Consider the following 23,231-nt stretch of genomic DNA (forward strand, 5'->3'; position numbering starts at 1 on the left):
GATGGCCTGGAGGAGCCAGACTTAACGTAAGTACTAATAAGTAATAAGCAAGGTGTAGCTGCGTGAGTGCGCGCGCCTGCCGGACCGCCGAGCCGCGGCCGACCTCGCGCCGTCCATTTGGAGCCAGGTGTGTGTCAGGACCCCGGTCTAGTTAGTAGGTGACCTTGGCCACGGCCCGCTCCCGCCCAGCACCCTCCGCCAGGCTGTTGACCGAGCGTTTGCGGTTGCGCTTGAACTTGTTCAGGTCTTTGTCGAAGACCTCGCCCGAGCGGAGCGCCGACACCAGGTCGTCAAACTCCCCGCCCACCTCCTCGGAGCCGCCGCCCTTCTTGGACCGCCGCTCGCGCTCCCTCTGCTCCTTCAGCTAGAGGGCGACAGAGAGCAAGAGGGTGGGCGTTAGAGTCAATATCTCTCTCTCTCTCCACCATGCCCTTCCCTCTCTTTCTCTCTCTCTTTCTCTCTCTCTCCCCCTCTCCTCCTCCTCCTCCTCTCCCCCCTCTCCTCTCCTCTCACCATGGCCTCCATGCGGGCCCTCCCCTCCTCCTCTCCCCCTCTCCTCTCCTCCTCCTCCTCTCCTCTCTCACCATGGCCTCCATGCGTGGCGTGCCCTCCCCTCCTCTCCTCCTCCTCCTCCTCTCCTCTCCTCTCTCGCCATGGCCTCCATGCGGGCCCTCCTCTCCTCCTCCTCCTCCTCCTCTCCTCTCCTCTCTCGCCATGGCCTCCATGCGGGCCCTCCTCTCCTCCTCCTCCTCCTCTCCTCTCTCCCCATGGCCTCCATGCGGGCCCTCCTCTCCTCTCCTCCTCCTCCTCTCCTCTCCTCTCTCCCCATGGCCTCCATGCGGGCCCTCCTCTCCTCTCCTCCTCCTCCTCCTCTCCTCTCTCCCCATGGCCTCCATGCGGGCCCTCCTCTCCTCTCCTCCTCCTCCTCTCCTCTCTCACCATGGCCTCCATGCGGGCCCTCCCCTCCTCTCCTCCTCCTCCTCCTCCTCTCCTCTCTCACCATGGCCTCCATGCGGGCCCTCCTCTCCTCCTCGTCCTTGCGCCGCTGCATGTTCTCCAGGTCCAGCCGGGCCTCGCCAAACGACTGCAGGAAGGTGTCGAAGATGCCGAAGAACTCGTCAGGCTGCATGCGGCCCTCCTCCTCTCCAAAGTGCTTCAGGGACTTGTTGAACTGGTCAGAGGAGAACCCCCACATATGGACGGATGGATGGATGGATGGACGGATGGATGGTAGAAATAAGAACAAGAGAACGGATCAGTAGAGCAACCCATGGAAACGCATGCTTTTATTTCGCCTTTTGTGGAAAACAGCAAGCTCAAACAGAAACAATCTATTTTTAGTATAGATTGTGTGTTAAGGACACAAACACACACACACACACACACACACACACACACTTTATGTAAGACTTTGCTTTTGGACCACCATATGTCTCCTCTCTCCCAAGCTGTGCCTTGCTCGTGTGCCAGGACAAACTTGGGAGCCAATTTAGCCTCCGTATTCTCAAAAAGTGAGATTGCCCAAACAGATTTCTCGATGGAGAGCAGATGATCAGATGATATCAACCCAGATCAGAGAAGGCTTTTTGATTGAGGGTGTTATTAAAAGAGGAGTTTGAATAGTACCATTGCGACTTGTGAAAGTGGGTTCAAAATGAGCGTGGAATCGGAGTTAGCGTGATATGTGGCATTGTGCGGGCGTGTTTGCATGAGTCACAGAAAAGCCCATGCCTCACACAGCTTTGGTTGAATGTAGATACACTCTTCTCTGTCCTCTCATTTGTTGTCACCGATGACCTAGATTCAATATTTTCATCTGCTTGCTTAAGCATACAGACACAGATGTTGTCCGTTGTACACTGGTATTAAAAATGTCACCGTTTTGCTGGTGGAAAGACACTAAACATTGCCTGTTCTGTAATGTGGGGGTGTGCGGACGTCTGTCAAATCCCGACCAATCTCTGTGGATGAGACGGGGGGACGGGGGGGGATATAAATCCCTTCCCAGCTTTGGCAGCCTCTGTGCCAATAACCCTCCGTGACCTTGAACAACTGTAATCCCTTTGTAATGGATGTTAGCCATGTGCGGCGGGCGATACACAAACTTATGGACACACACACACACACACACACACACACACACACACACACACACACACACACACACACACACACACACACACACACACACACACACACACACACACACACACACACACACACACGTGTTGCCATGGAGACCCTGGGTGGGTGGCTGTGGTTGACTCATGCTCATCCTCCAGTGGGTCAAAGCCAACAGAAGACTCAGTGCAGGGGAAAACCCTGCGCCTCTGCTCTGTCCACGGAGGAGGACGGGGGAGAGCTAAGCCAACCGCTTGGGTTATGTTCTGAACACACTGAAACTGAAGCTTCGCTGGGATATTCCCTCTCAGGGTTTATTAGCCTTTGGCACACACACACGCCCACCCGTAATGGGATGGGCGGGGAAAAAAAGGAAGGAGCAAAAGGCTAATATACCCTGAGGTACTAGAGGGAATACCTATGGCTGACCTGGGGGGGGGGGGGGTGATTACCTTGTCCTTGGCCTCACTCAGCTGGTCCTCCAGTTCAGAGAAGCTGAAGCCCGCAACGGTGATGAAGTCCCCGATCACGGCCACAAACTTGTCGCCCCGCTCCTGCGTCCTGCTCTGCTGGTACTGCAACTCCTGCACCCGGGGGGGGGGGGGGGGGGGGGGGGGTTAAGAATCTGATAGAAAGCGACATTCAAAAATAATGCAAACACCGTTCCTTACATAAACTAAAGTAGCTTTTAACGCCCGCGACATACTACAACGCAACGCGTGACGACCAAACAATTCTTTACACGGTTTCGTTTTGCTTCCGACACAACGTGGAATTGAGCAGCGAGTCCGTCGCTTCGTTGCGGGAGTCAACTCATTTGTGCGTGGTTAGCACGCCCCCCAAAACCGGGCTCCAGCAGAGCGTTCCTTATGGAACACGCCCATCCGTAGCATGGGAGCCGACTACAGCGCCCAGAGGAACGCCACTCACCGCCTCCAGAGCCCTCAGCCCAGTCTTGATGTTGTGCACCTCCTTCTCCAGCTCTGCCATACTGTGGGGGGGGGGGGGAGACATGTAAGAACCTCTCTTTGCATGATGGTATCAACTGTTTTAGCTGTAGACCTCTGGATGGGGTTTCAGCAGTTTATTTTACTGACTCACTATTCATTCAATCAATTCAGTAGTTTCTATTCAGCAAATGTTTAAAATAGATTATATTATTATGTATATGATATGATTACTACTACCATTTTTTTATTTTAACACATGCATTCCACAGTGGGAATAACACACACACACACACACACACACACACACACACACACACACACACACACACACACACACACACACACACACACACACACACACACACACACACACACACACGTACTCACTTGACTTTGGCCGCCTCCTGTATACTGCCCAGGTCCTGCTGGATTTGCAGCGTGTCGGGGTAGTTCTTCTCGAAGATCATGATCAGGTAGTGCAGCATGGTGATGTTTCTGGCAGACACAGGGCATGGTCAACCCCCTTGTGTAGACATAGGTCTTTGGCATTAGTCCAGCCTATTGCTATGGACGTGTATCACAACTTCAAGGGGCTTTACCAGAGAAACTTAGACAAAAAATAACTTTGAAAGCTAAAGAAGATTAAGAGGGCATCTTTTCATTCCTTAAGAAAAAGGAAAAACCGCTACAAGCTGCCACAACTACTATAAAGTTATTCAGTAGAGAGCATATACTGCATCTATCAAGATAACATTAAAGTTTGATTATCTATGCCACTGCATTTCTATACTTTATACTGCAACCAACATCTCTAGAAGTGAAGAAGCAGGAACCAGAACTGCCTGGATGGAGAACTTCCAAGAGCTTCACTTCCAAGCGACACCAGTGGAGCAGCAATCACCCGCCATCCGGGAGTTTGAACTTGGAAGGCATTACTTTTAATTTGCTGGAGCGAGCGCCACCTACCGGTCTATGCTGGACTTGGTGTCGGCGATCTTGTTGAGGCTGGACACCTTGAAGCCGTAGGCGTTGCCGCGCTGGCCCTTGTTCATGAAGTTGCCGAAGGCCAGCACCACCTCCAGGACCTGGGTGAGGCGCTTGCTCCGCACCACCTCCTTGGAGGCACTGAGGATGGCTGGCCGAGGAGAGGGAGAACAGGGCGTTTTATCATTCGTTTTAATGGTTATCTGATGGAAGGAACCCAGCCTAATGTGGGAAACCAGTGCCAACTTAGTTGTTCCGTTTGTCTTCAGAAATATTGATCCTCATAAATGGTCAACAAAAGGTGTCCAGAACCTCTTGCTCTTCTACCTGAAGACGATGGATGAAGATGGACCATATCATTCATACACTGACATGCACAAAGGAGAAACTAGCCAGCTTGAACTGATCTGTTGAATTGAACTTAATGTGCCCTTTTTCTTTCCCACTGAACGCTGGCTAACATATGTTGTATGCTAAAGGCTGAGGTACCTTAGGAGGAAGTCTTGGCCAACAAAGAAAGCTATAAGTAAACTCGTCAAGTGCTTCCATTGGTCAATTACACAGAAGTCCCCTCTGTCTAACCCCCTCCCCATATGAACTGTATTGGCTGAGTAGCAGGTGCTTTCCACTCCCATGCTGGAGTGCCTCCGTGTGAACCAGAGAACCAGAAACAGAACCCATATTGTTGCAGTTATGACTCTTGCTGCCATTACACAACATGGAAGCTCTCTCCATCTCCCCCCCTCCCTCTCTTCGTCTCTCTCTTTCCCCTTCTTTGTGTGTGCGCGCGTGTGTGCTTCTGTCTCTCCCTCTCTGGACGGAGCGTCACTGTTTTGGCTCTGGCCAGCGTCTGTTCTGTTGCGCCGCCATTGAACCAACTGGGTGGTCCTGGGAAATGGAGTCTTTCCATGCGCTTCCATCAGTATATCACAGAGAACCGATGAAGACATTGAAGCACTGAAATTGATGAGCAGGCTTAATATTGAAATACAAATACACCACAATGTGGTATATTAGAAGGCTTGCACCAATACCCAAACACCATGCTATATTTCCTTGCTCTGATGACTTCAACTTGAAACCTCATTCCACTCCAGGGATCTCTTTTATCTATGAGTCAGAGACAAATCTCTTTTAAACCAAGCATCAAATTATTCACAGATTATTTATTTAGTATGCAATATACTTTAGTGTACCCTTAGTTGTAATGTTATTCATCTGATAAAGAACCTTTCTATTTTATTATGCTACAGTATCCAACAGAGGCATACAGTAACAAAGAGCTATAGTGTAGTAAAGAAGTGTAACAGCACTCCTCTCAGAGACGGGAATGAGTTCCAGTAAATTCTACCAACGCCATGGTATTGGTTGATTATTAAATGAAAGCGCACAGCAAACACACACACACACACACACACACTTTGGCTTCCCCTAGAATACTTTCCCTTGCTCTTTGATGCATCAAGCTGGAGTCTTTACGAGAGTGACTCTCTTCTCACAACATGTGCCAGTTTTCCAAAACAGCTTCCCTGGTAACCTAGCGTTATATTTAAGCTAGGAAAAACTGCAGCATACAGTAAACCACACACACACACACACACACACACACACACACACACACACACACACACACACACACACACACACACACACACACACACACACACACACACACACACAGTGTGTCTTCCCCACATATAACAATTCCCACCCACACACAACTAACATTTGGTTAGAATTTTCAATGGGACCTTTGTAGAGTAGACAAACCAATATTTAATTTGCTTGTTATGTTGTCCCTCTGAGTGTGTATTTCTATTCAAAGCCATCGTAATCTGACCACCTAGATGCACATTCTAGGAATTAAATAGCATCCTCTTACCCTTTATATGAACATAGTGAGGAACATAATAAGTATTTTGAACAAACTATTTTCACCAATACTACAATTGGGTTAATTTATGATCTTCTAATGACACATTCATGTAAATTGTGGCTTGTGGATTGGTGAGACTCTTGTGGCTCGTCTGGGAGCTGTTTCTCCTCACCTTCAACCTTGGGCTTGGTTTCTGCCAGTCTCTCCGCAAACTTCTTTTTGAAGAACAGCGCCTGCATTCTCTGCTGGTAGTGGTCAATCCTGAGGGAGCCATAGAAACAGCATGTGAGAGAGGAAACATAAACCATTGGGTAGGCCTTAACAACACCCATCCATCATTACTTCCACCCTGTCCTTAACACACAGCAAGGTTTGCTTCCATTTGTTTTTTATTGATATGCATATCCTGCATAACCAACCGGCAGCTTAAATGTAATGATCATGCAATATTTGATGTCATAACATCTTTATTTCGCAAGCTCGCCTTTGACACAAAGACACTAATTGCAACACGCATAGCAAGAGCTCAACCCCAAGAGGGTGGCGGTTCAGGGGTTTGGGGGGGGGCCTTATAGTACATAGCGTAAACCAAGAACGAGTTCAAACCGTTCTTTGGTACTTGCATGGAGATTGTACATTCGCGCGGTTCTCGAGATAAGCTCGTAAGGTTTATAAGCTTGCTTCCCATCTGCATCCCCCCCCTCCACCCAGAACCCTTCCATGCCGAGGGTGTTTCAAAGGCTGCGGGTTACCGGCTCATCTCGTAGAGGAAGCGGTCGGCACGGGCCATGCGCTCCAGCTCGTGTTTGTGTTCCTCCAGCAGGTCGATGTCACTCTTCTCTGGGATGAACTTCAACAACTGCCAGGGGACGGCCGAAGAACCGGAGAACAGGGGGGAACAATCAGTAGGAGAAAAAATAAAAGCTGCAAATATACCATGGCAAAGTTGTCCAAATGCACCAGTCCACACCAGTTTAAAATTGTCCAATCGATATATGACCTGCTCAAATATTAAACTCAAAATATAAAAACAAATGTAAAAATCGGCCTACTCTTAGGATGACTGGTTTCCGACTACAATCCTTTGAAAGACAAGTGCAAAACACTTTCTAGATACTAGTTAATCCCAATCCAAACATTGGCGGCAGTTGGTGACTATGATTTGCATGGATTGCTCTGCCATTGCATCATTGCCCTTACCTGCTCCAGCATGTCTTTGGCTAGCTCCTCCCTCTCGTCCATCTCCAGGATGGCCCTCCTGATCTCTTCATTGCTCATTTTTAACCTGCAGGACAACAATCACACATTGCTGCACTACGTGGTATTGTCCCGAACAGCTTATTCGGGAAAAATGGGTTCAATGAATATTGATCCATCTGTTCAGAAACTCCATTGTGTGGGTCTCATGTAAATCCTTTCGTAAAATGAACCCATACCCCCCACACACACACACACACACACACACACACACACACACACACACACACACACACACACACACACACACACACACACACACACACACACACACACACACACACACACACACACACACACACACACACCCTCCGTGGCCAATAGTGCACTTATAGCTTTCTCCCTTGTGCTCGACCTAGCGTGCATGGAGCAGATGTGGTTAGTGCTATCTGATCAATGGTTAGGGTGGGCGAGTTAGGATCAATAATGTGCTCAACCGGCCCAACAGAGCCCACAGGCTCGTGGCCGTCCCCGTGAGGCCCTGTTCCTGTGCCCCGGGGATCGCTCATCCTTTGAAAATGACCTCAGTAAGACTGACCCCACGATTGTGTGCGTTTGTCAGTTCTGAACCCCGAAAACCTGGTAGAGCCGTTTATTGAACTACAAGAGGGTATGTGTGTGTGTGTGGAGGGGGTCCAATTTCGGTGTCTCTGAAAGAACAAGGCTTTGGTGGGGTAGTGATGTATAGATACTGCAGCCATATTGTGAAGCTGACCCCTAAATGGTGCACATTGATTGGAGTTAAGGTATAGTGTGTCACTGACCACTTGCTGGGAGGCCAGGATCAATTTAGGTGTCACGTTATGGATGAGAAGTGGGGAGCAGAAGTGTCTTAACACTCTGCGCTTTGTTCCTAGCCCACTTTACCAAAATGGAATCAATGAGCGGTAATTCAGTTACTTCAACAGATGTCCTGAAGGGACCTTTGGTTCACTTCCTGGTCCTGAGCATGTCCATACATGGTCTCAACACCCAAACACACAAAACGACATGCATGACGTGGTCTTCATTCTTGCGATTACACCTCCTTTTGTGTACAAAACCCTCGACCAGAGATGTTCGACGTTCAGAAGGCAGCAGCGACGTTCGAGACCACGTACTTTGAGAGCAGGATGACGCAGTTCTGTGCGCGACGGCCATCGATGACCGACAGCTCTTTGACCTTCCTCGTGCTCACGTACAGGTCGTCCATAGAACCCGTTTCTTTCTGCACAGAGACAAAAGAAATAAAAAATAAACACAACAAAGAAAGCATGTTCGATTTCGGAAAAACAGCTAATTTTTTTTCTCCTTTTCCCCTCCCCTGGACACCCTAGTACTGAGTTGTTAAGGTTTAGCTGCGGTGCCTCAGATCTGACCGGCTGCGCTAGACGTCACGCTCCGACGAGACCGCAGGACACGACCACATCCAAAGGCCGTGGTGAGGAGCCGTTATGGAACCCATCACTCTGGGGCTGTTTTAATAAAGCTAACCAGTGGAAACCCGATGATCGGCAGCGTGATTAAGTGCCGGGCAACATGTTGCCAAATCATTCGTCAAGAGCGAAAACGCTGGGCCGCCACGAGTTGAAATAGATGCCCTGGCCAAGTCCTACTGCATGTATCAGGTGTTACGCGGCGTTTATGAGAGAGCGAGCAAGAGTGAGAGAGAGAGCTAAAAAGGCGAGTGTAGCCATGAATTCTCTAGACCGAATCATGCACGGCATATAATAAACATTCAGAAAATGTCGTGAAAAGGCTCGACCGCCATTGGTCCGTTGGGCAAGGCGCAGCAAATCCCTTGGGAGCCGATTGGTTTTGGCGAGTAAACACTGGGCGCATGCACTCCTATAAACCTCTCTGCAGAACAGGAATAAAACCTCAGTTGAGGCCTACAAGATATTTTGCAAAGCTCCACACAAATCTTGATTTAGAAAATAATATATATAAATAACCCCCCCTCCGCCCACACACACACACACACACACACACACACACACACACACACACACACACACACACACACACACACACACACACACACACACACACACACACACACACACACACACACACACACACACGTAAAGAGTACTTCTGTCTGGGACTTGAATGTAAAAATATGGAACTACATTTGGAGTCTACGTGGAATAGCAAATGCTATTCGTAGCCTCATCTGGTTTCCTGCCCGCTGCGGTAGCTGTGCATGGTGCGTGTGTGTGTGTGTGTAAAACGGATGCCGCTTGTAAAAACAGACTCTTTTTAAGGGTCCATGTTGCCCTCGGTGACCGACAAGACCCATGGAGGTCGGCACTGGAGCAAGCAACTGCCAAAGACATGTATTTCTTACACATGCTCCAGGGCGTCTCTGACGGACTACGGTTCACACATAAGTATCCACGTAATTGGCGCGTCAGTTTTTCTTCATCTGTGAATCCGTAACTTTAATCATGCCGACACAAAGGGGTTCCGGTACGGGGTCACAATAAAACATCAGGACTGAGGCGGTGGTACGGTTACGGGGACGAGGGCACTGGCACAGTGACAGAACCGATGCTGACGTGTAGAATTAGTCGGACGACGTTAGTAAACCTGCCACTGTGAACCCCCCGCCTCCCAATTGAGATCAGATGTACTTTAGTACACCCAGACTTTACTTTGTACTTTATTAATCCAGTACTTCCTTAATCCAGAACAGAGGAGTCGTATCCCTTTCTGGATTGAGGCTCATAAAAGCCAAGGCCACTTTTTCTACTCATTTCACCTGGTGAAATGAGTAGAAAACATAAGCAGAGGAACACTAAACGCAACACACACACACACACACACACACACACACACAAAACATTCACAGATACTTTCTGCACTCCCCCCGTCCCCCTTCATGTCGACGGTCTGACGAATCACAGGAGAGAATGGGAGGCACAGAGGGGGGCGGTGGTGTATAAATGCTGCGGAGGCCCTCTACTCACTTGTTTGAAGGATTGGTTAGTGAGCAGCTCCTGTTCAGCCAGTGGAGGAGCGCAGCGAGAGAGGAGGAAACAAAGCCCAAACAGTAAGTGAAACCAGCGCGCGACAGGTCAACGGTTCAGGACTGAGGTGGTGGCGCCACAAGCAGGAGTTAGGAATTTAAAAAATAAGCAAGAGCATCGCGGAAAAAAAGGAATTGTACTTTGTACACATCGAAGAACATATGGTCTACAATGATCAGGGTTATCCTACAGGGATCTAGTAAAAACAAAAAGTGGTTCTCTGTCCAATAAAGGGCCATGCAGGCAATTATACAAATCATTGACTGACATGTTTGACTATCATCTGATTCTATTGCCGGTTGGAGCAGGGCTGTCATTGTAGCCGTGGGGATGCCCTGGGTTTCACGGCGGCAATACTACTACAATACCTCCCTGCTGCTCTGCTAAAGAGACCAGTAAAAACACCCCCTCTTTGAACACATGTCAACTGGAATTAACAGCCACGGCACCCCAGTTATTTAACTACAAAGTCCTGGGGGAAACAGCACTGCATTTCATGTGGCTGGCGCTGTAGGAGTGGAAGGCTTGTAACCATTTTGTAATGTTTCCACAGGGAGATATGCATTGCCCTCCCATCGCGCTTGTAGCACACTCCGTATCAATGCTGATTACTAGAAACCATATTTGTGATGAATCAGCTGCTTCTACTCCATCCTCAGAATAAGACGGCTCAAGCTGAAGTAAACCCAGTAGCGTCGCAATGCATTATGGGCAATTTTGAAAACCATAGTAAATTAAACTACTGGGTAATGTTGTTCTAAAGTTGGATGGCTTTGTGCATTACTTTAATCAACATAGTTCCCTACTCCATCTTCATGCAAGCATGCACGCTTGGGCAAAAACACTTCTACAAAATGGCATTCTGGGTGACCAGCTTCTGTGAGCACAGCCCAGGCCTTTATGGCACACGTGCAAAAGCACATCCCCATTCTATCTATTTCAAAAGATAATCGATTACTGCAATCAATAATACATAAAACCTCCTACCTAACCCATACCCTCCCTCCCCCTCCATACCATTAACACAACAACAACGTTAATTAACACAAGGGCAGTCCAACATGTCCGTCCTGCCCACAATGCAAGCATGGGGAAAGCAAGAAGCGAACCTGCTGCCTCTGGTACGCTGAGAACATCTTCTCAATGTCCTTGAGGTCCAGGATCTGGAAAGCCCGCAGGTCATCGATGTCGTGCCAGATGGTACCCGTGATCTTGTTCTGGGAACAAAAGGCAAAAAGAATTGAAGAAGTGAAGAATAAATTCAGGATTTGAATCCCATGCCGTCTCTGCACACGAGATTAGTAAAGAGCTATGCCTAGAAGACGTTTAAAGAAAAATGGGCTGATCAGGTTCATAAATAATGAAAGGATGGTAATCATTCATGTTATCTTCCTATTATTGCATTAATAGATAGATTAACCTTTTCAAAGAAACCTACAGTTTACGCATAGGTTATTATGAGTTCAGAGAGACTTTGAAGTGCATTTTATACCATGTCACAATGGTGGGTCTTTCTACCATCCCCTCTATTTTAGGAAACCGCAACACACATCATTTTAATCCAAGACCCGTGATCCAAGATACATGCAGTGCTCGGAGTCCGGACTACGATACCTCTCCCAGCTTGGCCCAGTTGAAGGACTTGAGGGGATGGGAGGGCTGTGGGATGGACTTGGAGCGCTGGCTGTTCGTCAAGCCGAAGGAGGGCGGAGCCGGAGGGGGCGGGGCTCCAAAGAGAGGCGGGGCTCCGGGCGGCAGGGGCGGGCCTCCGGGAGGAGGTGGCGGCGGGGGAGGCGGGCAGCCGAAGGGGAGCAGAGGAGGAGGAGGAGGCGGAGGGAAGCCGCCCATCATGGGGGGCGGAGGCGGAGCCACGGGGGCCCCGGGAGGGGCGGGAGCGGCCGGGAACGCCACGTTCCCTCCCTTTTGGGAAAGACGACGAGAGAGGTGAAAAAATCAAATCAAATTAGACTATATTTGAGAAATCCGATCAACATTTCAAAATGGGCAGCCTTCGTTGCGAGGGTGGTGATGCAAACTTCCCGCCGATTTGTAACCATCGTTTATCTTTAACAGGGATAAACCTTTGGTCCTGACAGCATCGTGAGGAGGGCCTCAGCTACTTGACCGATGGTTGATCATTACAAACCGGTGGCGTCGCTATCCGATACGATAGGTGCATTACCCTTGAGGTCTTTCCCTGGGCTTAGGGCCCAGGATCAAACCCTCCCAATCCCCGCAAGACAATAACAATCGACTCCCAATTACGAGATTGCTTTTGCTCCAACGTTCAAAGCATCAACGCGAGTCTCACTGCAAAGTCGTGGATCCGCGACGACAGGTCCTGGACGTGCTCGCGGGCTGAGCGCAGCTCCTCGCCCTCGCGCTGCAGCTTGTCCTTCATCTTGTTGAGGGTCTTCATCATGTCCTCCTTCTCCGAGGTCTTGGTCTCGCACTCCCGCTCCTTGCGCTCCAGTTTAGCCATCAGCTCTGCGTGATCTATAAAAAAGGAAAATATCTCTCAAAAAATGTAAAGTGACAGCAGCAGATTGAGGCTAGAATGTGTATTTGAGAAGGTCATTGTGATAGAGTGTGATAATACACTTGACTGGGTTTGACCTCAAGCGGATCGGGTGTTTAGCACATTGTGAGGTGCAGTTCCTTCATGGGCCACCAGGGCGCAGTGTTACCAACAACCAGCCTCACCTTTCCTGAATTTCTCCGCCTGCTCTCGCCACTGCTTCACCTCATTCTCGTTGACCAGCCTGAAGGATGAGAACAGGAAACGACACAAGCATGAAACCGAACCTGTAGATTTACAAGACATTGCACGGGCCTCGCTCATTCAAGAGCACTTAGGAAGAAAGCAGGGTGGAGTTGGGATCTGTTGCAGTCTTACGAGGAGCCGGGACTCAAACATTTAATGAAATTCAGCTTTGTATGGTTTGGCAATTATTCTTTTACTGGGAATCATGGTCGATTTACCAAATATGCGCATGAAATTCGGAATGCTTGCCAGTTGGGAACCACATAAGCTGCATAGCATAAGCTTTATGGTTTCAAGTTATATCCATGGTTATGGCAAGCTCCAGACGCTGGGTCTGCAGAGGTTTTTAGTGGATTGTTTGGACGTGAAGTTGAGTTGACCGGTCACATTAATGATGCCAGAGACAGACCTTGTGCTTTAGGTTATAAGTTGAATCGGATGGAAAGTATTTAGAGGTTATGAGATGGGAATAGAGATTGAGACATGACACCTGGAGCCTTGAAGGTGGCCGTGGCTAGATCTGAGAGAAGAAGAAAACAGGAGAATAATGACGGTACAGGCTGCAGCAGGAGGCACAGAGAGCAGGCAGGACAAACCAAGGGCGTGTAGCACAGCAGGTCACTTTGCACTGGTGACTAGAATTAAAAACACAAAACACTTTGCTTGTGCAAAAGTGCTTGTGTTCTTAACCAAACAAAAAACTTGTGGACTTTATAATCACGGCAACGCCTTCTGCTGCTCAAGAAAACGAGTCATAGAGCGTTCATTAAAAATAACGGCCTATATTTTGTCAAACATTTCCACTGTAATAAATATCTTTTGCAGGTTTTTTTTTTACTTCAGGAAGAGTGTTACATTTCTGGTGAGGCGCGCAAGCGAGCGGTCAGAGCCGTCGCCACACAAACCGCCGGTGATTAACAACCAGGTCCTCTGTTTGCTTAACCTGCCCCACACACACACACACACACACACACACACACACACACACACACACACACACACACACACACACACACACACACACACACACACACACACACACACACACACACACACACACACACACACACACACACACACACACACCATCGGCAAGCAGCCAATATAATGGACCAAAAATACATCCCGTACAGAAGGATAATTAGCCCTCCCTTTCCGGACACACTGCAAGTCTAACCCAGACTCAGACTGGACTGTGAGACTGGCCCGGCCTAATGGCCTCCAGGTTGACGATGATAAGAGAGGTACTGGTCGCCTTCACCAGACCTGCCCCCTTTCTGCAGCGAAACAGAACGACACTAAAGTGTGCTGCTGATGGTGTAAAACAGCAGCTGTGGAGCCAAAGCGGGTGATGGGTGGGTGGGGGGGAAGGGGTGCACTACAGTGTCCAAGTCCCCCCACTGCTGCACTTTCTCTGGCGAGACTAAACAAGGGAATGACTGATGGAGCCCACACGTTCGCCAGACAAACTGGACCAGGGGAAGACCCAGAGTGAAGGGCCAGATGAAGCAGACGAGAGGTTGTAACAATTAAGTGTGTGTGCGCGCTCCACGGGAGCAGGATTCATCACAAATAAAGCGAAGTGAAGAAATGTAAGTCAATTATTAATTTGGAGGGAGGACAGGCAGGCCATTGTAAACTCCCGGTGATATGCAGAGGGCTGCTTTTATGCTTTGGAAAAGGAAATGTTTTTCCGAGGCATCTTTTTATTGCCAAGCCACTGCTTCGCAGCACCTGAGCAGGGCCAGACTTGGCCGGCCTGCCGGGGCCTAATGGGATTAGGGCCGTTTCTCTTTGATCTCGGGCTTCCGCTTTCATGCCACTGGGAGCCAATGGAGCGCCGCTTCCTCCGACCTCGCTGCCACATCACCTTCCCCTCCGTCGTCCAATCAAAATCCCAAAGCCGCGCTGTAGGGCAGCACAAGGGAGGAGCGCAGAAGCTTGGCACACAACTATTTCTGTTTGTGTTGTTTCCACGGCGAGGAATAATTTATAGACGCGGTCACCCGTTTATGTCATTTTCTACTGCTTGTTTTGCTTGGCAGTGCGGCTCGAGTTTTGGGGCAAATTTAGGGCTTTGTTTTGTCGTCTTAAGTGTCTTTTTGCTGAGGAATGAAACACAAATTGCGGTTACATCATACAGCTTCTTGCTGGTGAGGCTGTGAGAGTGCACTAGGAGACTAGGAACCTTCCGGAGACGCGAGCCAACACACAAACCAAGAGGGGAAAAAGAGAAAAACCTCTTGGACCCCACTCAGACAACATGGAAATACTGTAGACAGAAGGATGGGGCCGCGTGTCGCCCAGTACCTGTATACATTAAAGAGCAAGGGGGCGTGTGTGTGCATAAGGGTGTGTGTGTGTGTGTGTGTGTGCGCATAAGGGTGTGTGTGTGTGTGTGTGTGCGCATAAGGGTGTGTGTGTGTGTGTGTGTGTGTGTGTGTGTGTGTGCGCATAAGGGTGTGTGTGTGTGTGTGTGTGTGCGCATAAGGGTGTGTGTGTGTGTGTGTGTGCGCATAAGGGTGTGTGTGTGTGTGTGTGTGTGTGTGTGTGCATAAGGGTGTGTGTGTGTGTGTGTGTGTGTGTGTGTGTGTGTGTGTGTGTGTGTGTGTGTGTGTGTGTGTGTGTGTGTGTGTGTGTGTGTGTGTGTGTGTGTGTGCGCGCGTTCCAAGTGCAGGGCGGCCTACATTCGGATGATGTTTTTGACGCTGAAGTTCTCCAGCGGCGCGGCGTCGGGGTCCTCTCCCTTGTCGTCCTGTAAGACGATCTGCTGGAGGATACGGTCCAGGAGCTGCCAGTGCTGCAGGCTGCCTCCGCCTCGCTTATCTGGGGGAGGGAGAGGAGAGAGGAGAGGCACAGAGGGAGAGGAGAGACAGGGAGAGAGACAGAGAAAGAGACAGACACATTGAGAGACAGAAAGAGCCAGAGACACATTGAGAGACAGAGAGTCATAGAGACAGAGAAAGTGAGAAAGAGAAAGACACAGAGAAAGAGAAAGGGAGAGAGAGAGAGCCAGAGAGCCAGACAGAGCCAGAGAGAGAGGGGCAGAGCAAGAGGCAGAGAGACATGTTCTCAATTACAACTCTCAAAATGAAAGCACATGGTGCCGTTTACAAGCCCGACCATATCGCAACCATCAACCTTTATCAGTAGTTTCCTACGCCTCACCTCAATGATGGTTGCTTCTATCCCTCACCGTATGATTTATACTGTTAACAATAATAATAAAAATAATAATATTAATAATAATAATAATATTTAAACCGACATCAAATGTCAGGTAGTGTCAGAGAAATGCGCCTCTGGGAGAACTCCTGGCCAATATGTGATTTTCTGTGACCTTTGGGAAGGCTGGGACCTATGGGTGTACTCACAGGGCATCTGCAGGCAGTGTTGGAGTATGGAGATGAGGTATGGGTAGGCCTCTGTGTGGTTCAGCTTTTTCTTGATCAGCTCAAACATGGCGCCCGCACTCTTTGTGTCCACGTGGGTCTGCAGGCAAAGAACCCAAAGACGACGAGGACGATCATGAGGATTTTAGTTGACTTTTGACTTTGGGTGCGAATCCTGTACTCTGTGACCGTCAACTATGTGTCGTACTGCTTAACGGGCACTCATACAGGACTGTCACAGTCAACACAAAAGTGTAGAAATACTACTACTAGTGAGTACAAGATGAATAGATGAATGAACTCACCAGATCAAAACGTTTGGCCAGTTCAGAGTCGTCTTCGTTACGCACCATCTCAAAGAAGTCCAAGTGTCTACGGGGAGCGAGAGACAGGCCGACACACAGAGAGAGAGAGAGAGACAGAGAGACAGAGAGACAGAGAGACAGAGAGACACACACACAGAGAGAGAGAGACAGAGAGACAGAAAGACAGAGAGAGAGAAAGACCAAACGATAGAGACAGCCAAAACAGAGACAAAAATTCACCCACAGAGAATAAAAACTGATGACAACAGATCTTTCCTAATCGTCCACTCGCGCATAAACCCTTCAAACTAAACGCCTCATTGCCATTGGTCGAGCGATGGTCGAAGCGCACCTGTCCAGGGTGGCGTTGTCGTGGCCCCGGAGCTTGTCGATGACGGGCTGGATGCCCAACATGAGGAACTCGTACCGCAGATGCAGACGAAACTCCAGGTTGTCCTGATGGAGAGGATGGGGGGGGGGGGTTGAATACGAAGCCCAACACTTTAGGTATACCCAACATGTTGGCCTGACAGGAAGGAGTGGGAATGACAGCGGCTCTGACCTCTCCCGCTCCGGCGTTCAGCACGGCGTTGATGAAGGACATGATGGCCGTCTTCAGGTTCACCTCGTCCTTGTAGCGACCCGTGCTCTTGTCCAACTCGTTCAGCAGCGTCTACACACACACACACACACACACACATACGCGCGCACACACACACACACACACACACACACACACACACACACAGAGAGACACATGTAAGACATCAGTTTTACATGTCCGGCAGGGTAATTTTGCTCATGGCAAAAGGAGTACCCAACTAAAAACGTGAGCTCATTCAACACTGAGTTACAAAAGGATAGTCTGACTCGTAAAATTTAACCAGGCCATTGCTCAAACCCTCTAGTGTCTGGGGGGGGGGGGGGGGGGGGGTGTTCACCCTCCAACATAGTTTCACACCCTTAAAGCATTACAAAAACAGCCAAAAAAAGGGTTAGGGTAACAACATTGGTTGAAATCACCCTGTGGTGTTTGTTTAACCTAAGGTGCCTCGATTTACTGTGCCCTCGGTGCCACTAAGTTCTGTCTTGTTGACACAGTCATGCTGGGTTACCATTATGACCCCTGCCCCCCCCCCCCCCAACCAACCTCATGCTAACTCCCCATGGTAGCTTTTAGCGCGATGCTTTATACGTCCACCGCACGTCCCCAGTGTGGGCGGCTAAGTGTTGCACTGACCCTGTGCGCTAAAGTGCACATCTGAGCATTGGCGGGCGCCGGGTCCCACGGGTCATCAAAACGGGCGCGCCATCACTTATTCTCCCCCGACAGAACAACCCAGTCGGCCCTAATTAACCCGAGACCTCGCATGACTCGCGTCTTCACCAATGGCATCCCAAGTATTTGGGTTCCATAAGTAATAAAAAAAGAAAAGACAACATACCACATTTAACGCAGCACATATACTTCCCAAGCCATGTTGTTGTCCAAGGGCAAACGAGACACAACGGCATGTGTGACTTGGCAACACGAAACCAAAGAGTAGTCCTTAAAGGATAACTTATTTTCAACATGGAACGTAGGCAACATTTTGGGTCCGAGTGACTAATTACAAATTCCAGTATTGAGTGAGAATGCTGTAGCTGTAATCCATGAAACCTGCTGCAATGTTATCTTTTGGGCAATAGCATTCCATCATCCCTAACCCATCAATGTATGTTCATGTTTTTGTCCCTGACGGGTTCAGATTGTTATCATCAATGGCTGACAAAAATATTTGAAGGATCTCTACAGAGAACACAACTTTTGTTAGTGTCCAACCGGGTCTCGACCCAGTAGAAGTCTCGCTCTGAAATCTCTGGAGAGATTAGTTGTTGAAGGAAATGCCCATATTGTCATGACAAATCTCAACCCCTCCTTCACCCAAATGTTTGAGTTAAAACTAAGCTACAGTTTCCGTAGTCCAACACAACAAACTCTAGCCGGCACTCCACTCTCCAAAACTCATTCTTCCAATGCTCCCGTTCTGCAACCACTCGGGGAAAGTTCCCGCAACGACGCGACTCTGGCGAGACTTCACAGCGAGCCATCTCCACGAGTGCCCCTCAGCTAACAGACCAGATCAAGCAAAAGGTTGAAGTCAAAAGTGGCGTCTCAATGTGGTGATCCTGTCCATCGTGTTGTCAAGACACTTCTAATTGCATTCTGAGCAAGTCACTGGTAGAATCTTTAATTATCTTTTTTGTCAACTCGATCGGTTATTGGGACGGTGGGCGAGCCGTCCCAACGCCTCGCCCGCCCAGCCCTCCTTCCCACCGGCCGACTGACCTGGAAGCGTGTCCTCTCGGCGGCGTACTTCTGGTAGTGCGCCATGGCCTGCAGCACCTTCTTGTGGCCGTCGGGCACCAGGCACACGGCGCCCAGGATCTCCAGCACCGCCACCTTGGTCTTGATGTTGGCCGTGCGCAGGCTCTGGGAGATGGTGTTGATGCTCTGCGGGTGCGCCAGCACGTGGGCGCGCCCCTGCGAGTTGTTCATCAGCGCCTTGATGCAGCCGATCACCGAGGTGTGCACGCGGCTCTCCGACGTCTCGTAGTCCATGCTGCGCAGGAAGTTCAGCAGGCAGGTGAGGCCGTCCAGCTCGATGAAGCGCGTGACGAACCTGGCGAGAGTGACGCGTGGGGACACAAAGCAAGCTGAAGGATGAAAGGGATAACTTCAAACAATGGACAAAAGAGATAATGGCTGGTGACCGACTTGTTAAAGGGAATACTAACTTCTTGCACACAATTATAGGATTATTTATTGTAATAATGTACCGGTATTATTGTTTTTTAGCTTCATTGTTGACTCATCCCATAAGCTTTCTCCAAATATGCACTGGTATGAGAAGTTTAACTCAAGCATTGCTTTGTCTAGAGCGATAATTGTCTTTTCTCCAATCAATCTCCATCACCTCAATAAATAGACTAATTACAATAACATGACCTCCCCCCTCGGTTGGGAGAGGAGGAAGCAGAACTCGTCGCTGACAGACTAGACTCTGTTCAGGGGCTGGAATGTGACATCCAGCCTCCATGGAAAGTTGTTGTTGTTGTTAGCAAATGATCTTCCCACGCATTGAGATTCCTGATGGGCCTTTATAAATGACCGCTCACAAGAGAGCGCACAGACAGACATCGAGAGAGCCAACAGAGGGACCAGAGAGAGAGAGAGGGACCAGAGAGAGAGAGAGAGAGAGACCAGAGAGAGAGAGAGAGAGAGAGAGAGAGAGAGAGAGAGAGAGAGAGAGAGAGAGAGAGAGAGAGAGAGACCAGAGAGAGAGAGACCAGAGAGAGAGAGACCAGAGAGAGAGAGAGAGAGAGAGAGAGAGAGAGAGAGAGAGAGAGAGAGAGACCAGAGAGAGAGAGAGAGACCAGAGAGAGAGAGAGACCAGAGAGAGAGAGAGAGAGAGAGAGAGACCAGAGAGAGAGAGAGAGAGAGAGAGAGACCAGAGAGAGAGAGAGAGACCAGAGAGACCGAGAGAGAGACCGAGAGAGAGAGAGAGAGAGAGAGAGAGAGAGAGCCAACACAGAGGGAGGGAAGGAGATTGTAAGGACAACGTAATATGGAGGGAGGGTGGTGTATAAACAGAGCAGAACGCTCTTTTTTTTCTAGATTTACTGCAGATCAGACAGTTTGTATCCAATAATACATTTCAGAAGAGTAGCAGTCAAGTTTCTTTCTTTCTCAGCCACTGTTTACTTGGCACAGCAAGCATAGAAAAGTACAAAGAACAAAGCCTAATTTACGCAAAATCATGTCTGCATGTCCAACCGCCTTTTAAGAACATTTAATCCCAGATTCAAGGACCACATGCACACAGAGACGCATATGGTTCATCTGGCCGGACCGCCGGAAACATACTCTCAAATGCATCCTTTAATCCTCCGGTCTCCAGCCGTGTCTGTATGATCTCATGGCCCCACACACACACACACACACACACACACACACACACACACACACACACACACACACACACACACACACACACACACACACACACACACACACACACACACACACACACACACACACACACACACACACACACACACACACACACGGCCGTGGCCTGAAGGGTTCTAATGTATTGAATCCACAACGCTCTTCCCCTCAGATATTAGACAGACAGACAGACAGACAGACAGACAGACAGACAGACAGACAGACAGACAGACAGACAGACAGACAGACAGACAGACAGACGCCCGGACCAGAACAACACAGAGCCGAACCCTGGCAGGGAACTTCCGTGTCTGGTCGTATCCGTGACGACGCACTGGGGTCGCATGGAAAAGATTTTGAGTTTGCATGTTGACATGTTATCCTCCGTGGTTGGTGGTTTTGCGGGGCCCACCTCTGACAAAGATTAGATTTTGGAAGGGGGGAAGGCGAGGGGAATCAATCTGTGAAGGATGAATGTGTTTAACGCAATGGAAGACGATGACGATGTGGTGCACCGGTTCCAGCGGGCGGCAGGATCCCAGTCTTGCGTTGTGTTGCGTGCGTGGGCACAAGGCAGGCGTAGGCTTCGGTACTGAACATTCATCTGTGGCCAGGTCTCGCCCTCCCCCACTCCCAACGCCTCCCACCCCTAGGATTTCCACAACATAAATTGATCTGATCTCTCCCGACTCTGTAGTCTCCTCTCGTTTCTCCTTCTCCTCATCTTCCTCAACCTCTCCTTCTCCTCATAAGTTCGGTGACATTAAAGCTTGGCTGAGCGGCTTTCCCCCCCCCCCTTGTTGCATTCTCTCAACCCCTCTGAGATTTGGTTCAAGGCAGCTCCTACTTTACGAGTGCCGACGACGCTATGATCTCAGCGTTGCACACGGCGAGTGCCTAGCCAAAATCCCCAACCAGAAAGAAAAACTGAAATTCAAAATGTGACTTCATTTAAAATACATCATTGGACAAATATAATATATATATAATACAATGAGTGTGTGCGCACGCGCGTGCATGTGCGTACGTGCGTCAGGGTGTGACCCAGGACCTGTAGCCGAGGCTACAGGTCCTTGGTCATTTTCTTGAAAATGGCTTTGTGCTCTTGGCCAATACTGCCCTGTCCGTCATATCCAACAGTGTCCAACAAGCTGGATGCTGTGTTTTTTTTTACGCTTTGGTTAATGGGATGCCATTCTTCTGATGTTGTTTCCATGATGAACACTCTGGGCTGTGTGAACGTATGTCCTGCATGAAGTAACTCTGAATCAGAGCAGAAGACAAGCAAACACCACGGTGTAATATGGGTGGCCCAGTGCATCACTCCACTGAATCAGGTTTCACCACTGGGGTTTGGGATAAACTCTCTTCTTCTGCGGATGACGTGCGGAAAAGAAACGCTGAGGGGGTTGGTGGAGAGGTCACGCTCACCTCAAAGCCGTAACCGCCGGTGAGTCCACACGAGTGTCTCACACACATAAACACTCGCCATCTCTTTGTTACCTCAATCAACTGCACACACATTGGGTTCAGAGACCTAAATCACACACACACACACACACACACACACACACACACACACACACACACACACACACACACACACACACACACACACACACACACACACACACACACACACACACACACACACACACACCTCTGCTGAAAAGGGCTTCCAGACACTGAACTAGAGACCTGAGGACCGAGGGAGGGAGGGAGGCGTGTTCGAGGAGGTGAGGCGTCTGCGGTGGCTGCAGGGAGACGTCATTCGATACGCCCGCGGCTCAAACTCAAATAAATCCTCGGAAGCCCCCCCCTGGTGCGACCGGCGGGGGCTCCCGACCGAGGGGGGCCGGACGGAGGGCGAGAGAGACACGGCGAGCCTGGCTGCACATGGAGCCCACGTCTGCGGTGTGTGTACACTGATGTTGGTGAGGAGGAAAGGGTTTTTTTTTTTACAGATGAGGTTTATGGACCAGTCCCCAGGGGGCCATAGCCTCGGCAGCGTGGGAGGGAGGGGAAGGGGGTCGGGGCGCCCGGATCCTCAGAGGTGCCGCTCCAGTGCCATAGCCACTCCTGGGCGCTGTGTGGATGGAGCCAGACTAAACCGGAGACCTGCAGCGCACATCTATGAATACACTGATGCCCACGCTCCAGAGAGACACACACACACACACACACACACACACACACACACACACACACACACACACACACACACACACACACACACACACACACACACACACACACACACACACACACACACACACACACACACACACTTTCTCCCTCTAAAGTGAATTATTTCTTATGAGTAGGCTGTCAGTTCGAATGGATATGTCAATGCTTTTATTTTTTGGTTTTTTTTTCCACGGGCCAAATATACCGCCTGTCCACATAATTATATCAGGAAACTAGACGGGCGGATCTTCTTCCAGCCACCAGTCTGCCCCTGCTTCCGTTCTCATTTTACCCTCCGAGGCTTCCTTACTCGCTCCACTGTATCTGGTCCAGTGGGTGGGGGCTGGCATTGCATTTCCGTAGATAGACCTGTCATCCATAAACAAGACTACC

The 23,231-nt window shown here is 49.5% G+C and overlaps 1 protein-coding gene across 3 annotated transcripts in view; it reads right to left on the reverse strand.

Annotated features, from left to right (window-relative positions):
• Positions 1-6: 6 nt before the first annotated feature.
• daam2 (dishevelled associated activator of morphogenesis 2) overlaps positions 7-23,231 on the reverse strand; it is a 73,045-nt gene continuing 49,820 nt past the window's right edge. For 2 of the 3 annotated variants that reach the window (XM_060051964.1, XM_060051965.1), the window contains exons 6-26: positions 18,990-19,323; positions 17,223-17,333; positions 17,013-17,116; positions 16,661-16,727; positions 16,338-16,455; positions 15,651-15,789; positions 12,903-12,961; positions 12,511-12,695; positions 11,814-12,119; positions 11,309-11,416; positions 10,140-10,169; positions 8,289-8,395; positions 7,132-7,216; positions 6,684-6,790; positions 6,104-6,192; positions 4,038-4,206; positions 3,459-3,566; positions 3,052-3,112; positions 2,574-2,705; positions 1,001-1,171; positions 7-364 (exon numbers count right to left, since the gene is read on the reverse strand). In XM_060051964.1, coding sequence (XP_059907947.1) covers positions 152-364; positions 1,001-1,171; positions 2,574-2,705; positions 3,052-3,112; positions 3,459-3,566; positions 4,038-4,206; positions 6,104-6,192; positions 6,684-6,790; positions 7,132-7,216; positions 8,289-8,395; positions 10,140-10,169; positions 11,309-11,416; positions 11,814-12,119; positions 12,511-12,695; positions 12,903-12,961; positions 15,651-15,789; positions 16,338-16,455; positions 16,661-16,727; positions 17,013-17,116; positions 17,223-17,333; positions 18,990-19,323 — 2,803 coding nt within the window. In that variant the 3' untranslated portion in view covers positions 7-151. The remainder of the gene's footprint in view (positions 365-1,000; positions 1,172-2,573; positions 2,706-3,051; positions 3,113-3,458; positions 3,567-4,037; positions 4,207-6,103; positions 6,193-6,683; positions 6,791-7,131; positions 7,217-8,288; positions 8,396-10,139; positions 10,170-11,308; positions 11,417-11,813; positions 12,120-12,510; positions 12,696-12,902; positions 12,962-15,650; positions 15,790-16,337; positions 16,456-16,660; positions 16,728-17,012; positions 17,117-17,222; positions 17,334-18,989; positions 19,324-23,231) is intronic. The other variant, XM_060051966.1, reaches the window with a different exon arrangement.

This window comes from Gadus macrocephalus, chromosome 5 (assembly GCF_031168955.1).
Source record: "Gadus macrocephalus chromosome 5, ASM3116895v1".
Classification (NCBI taxonomy): Eukaryota; Metazoa; Chordata; class Actinopteri; order Gadiformes; family Gadidae; genus Gadus; species Gadus macrocephalus.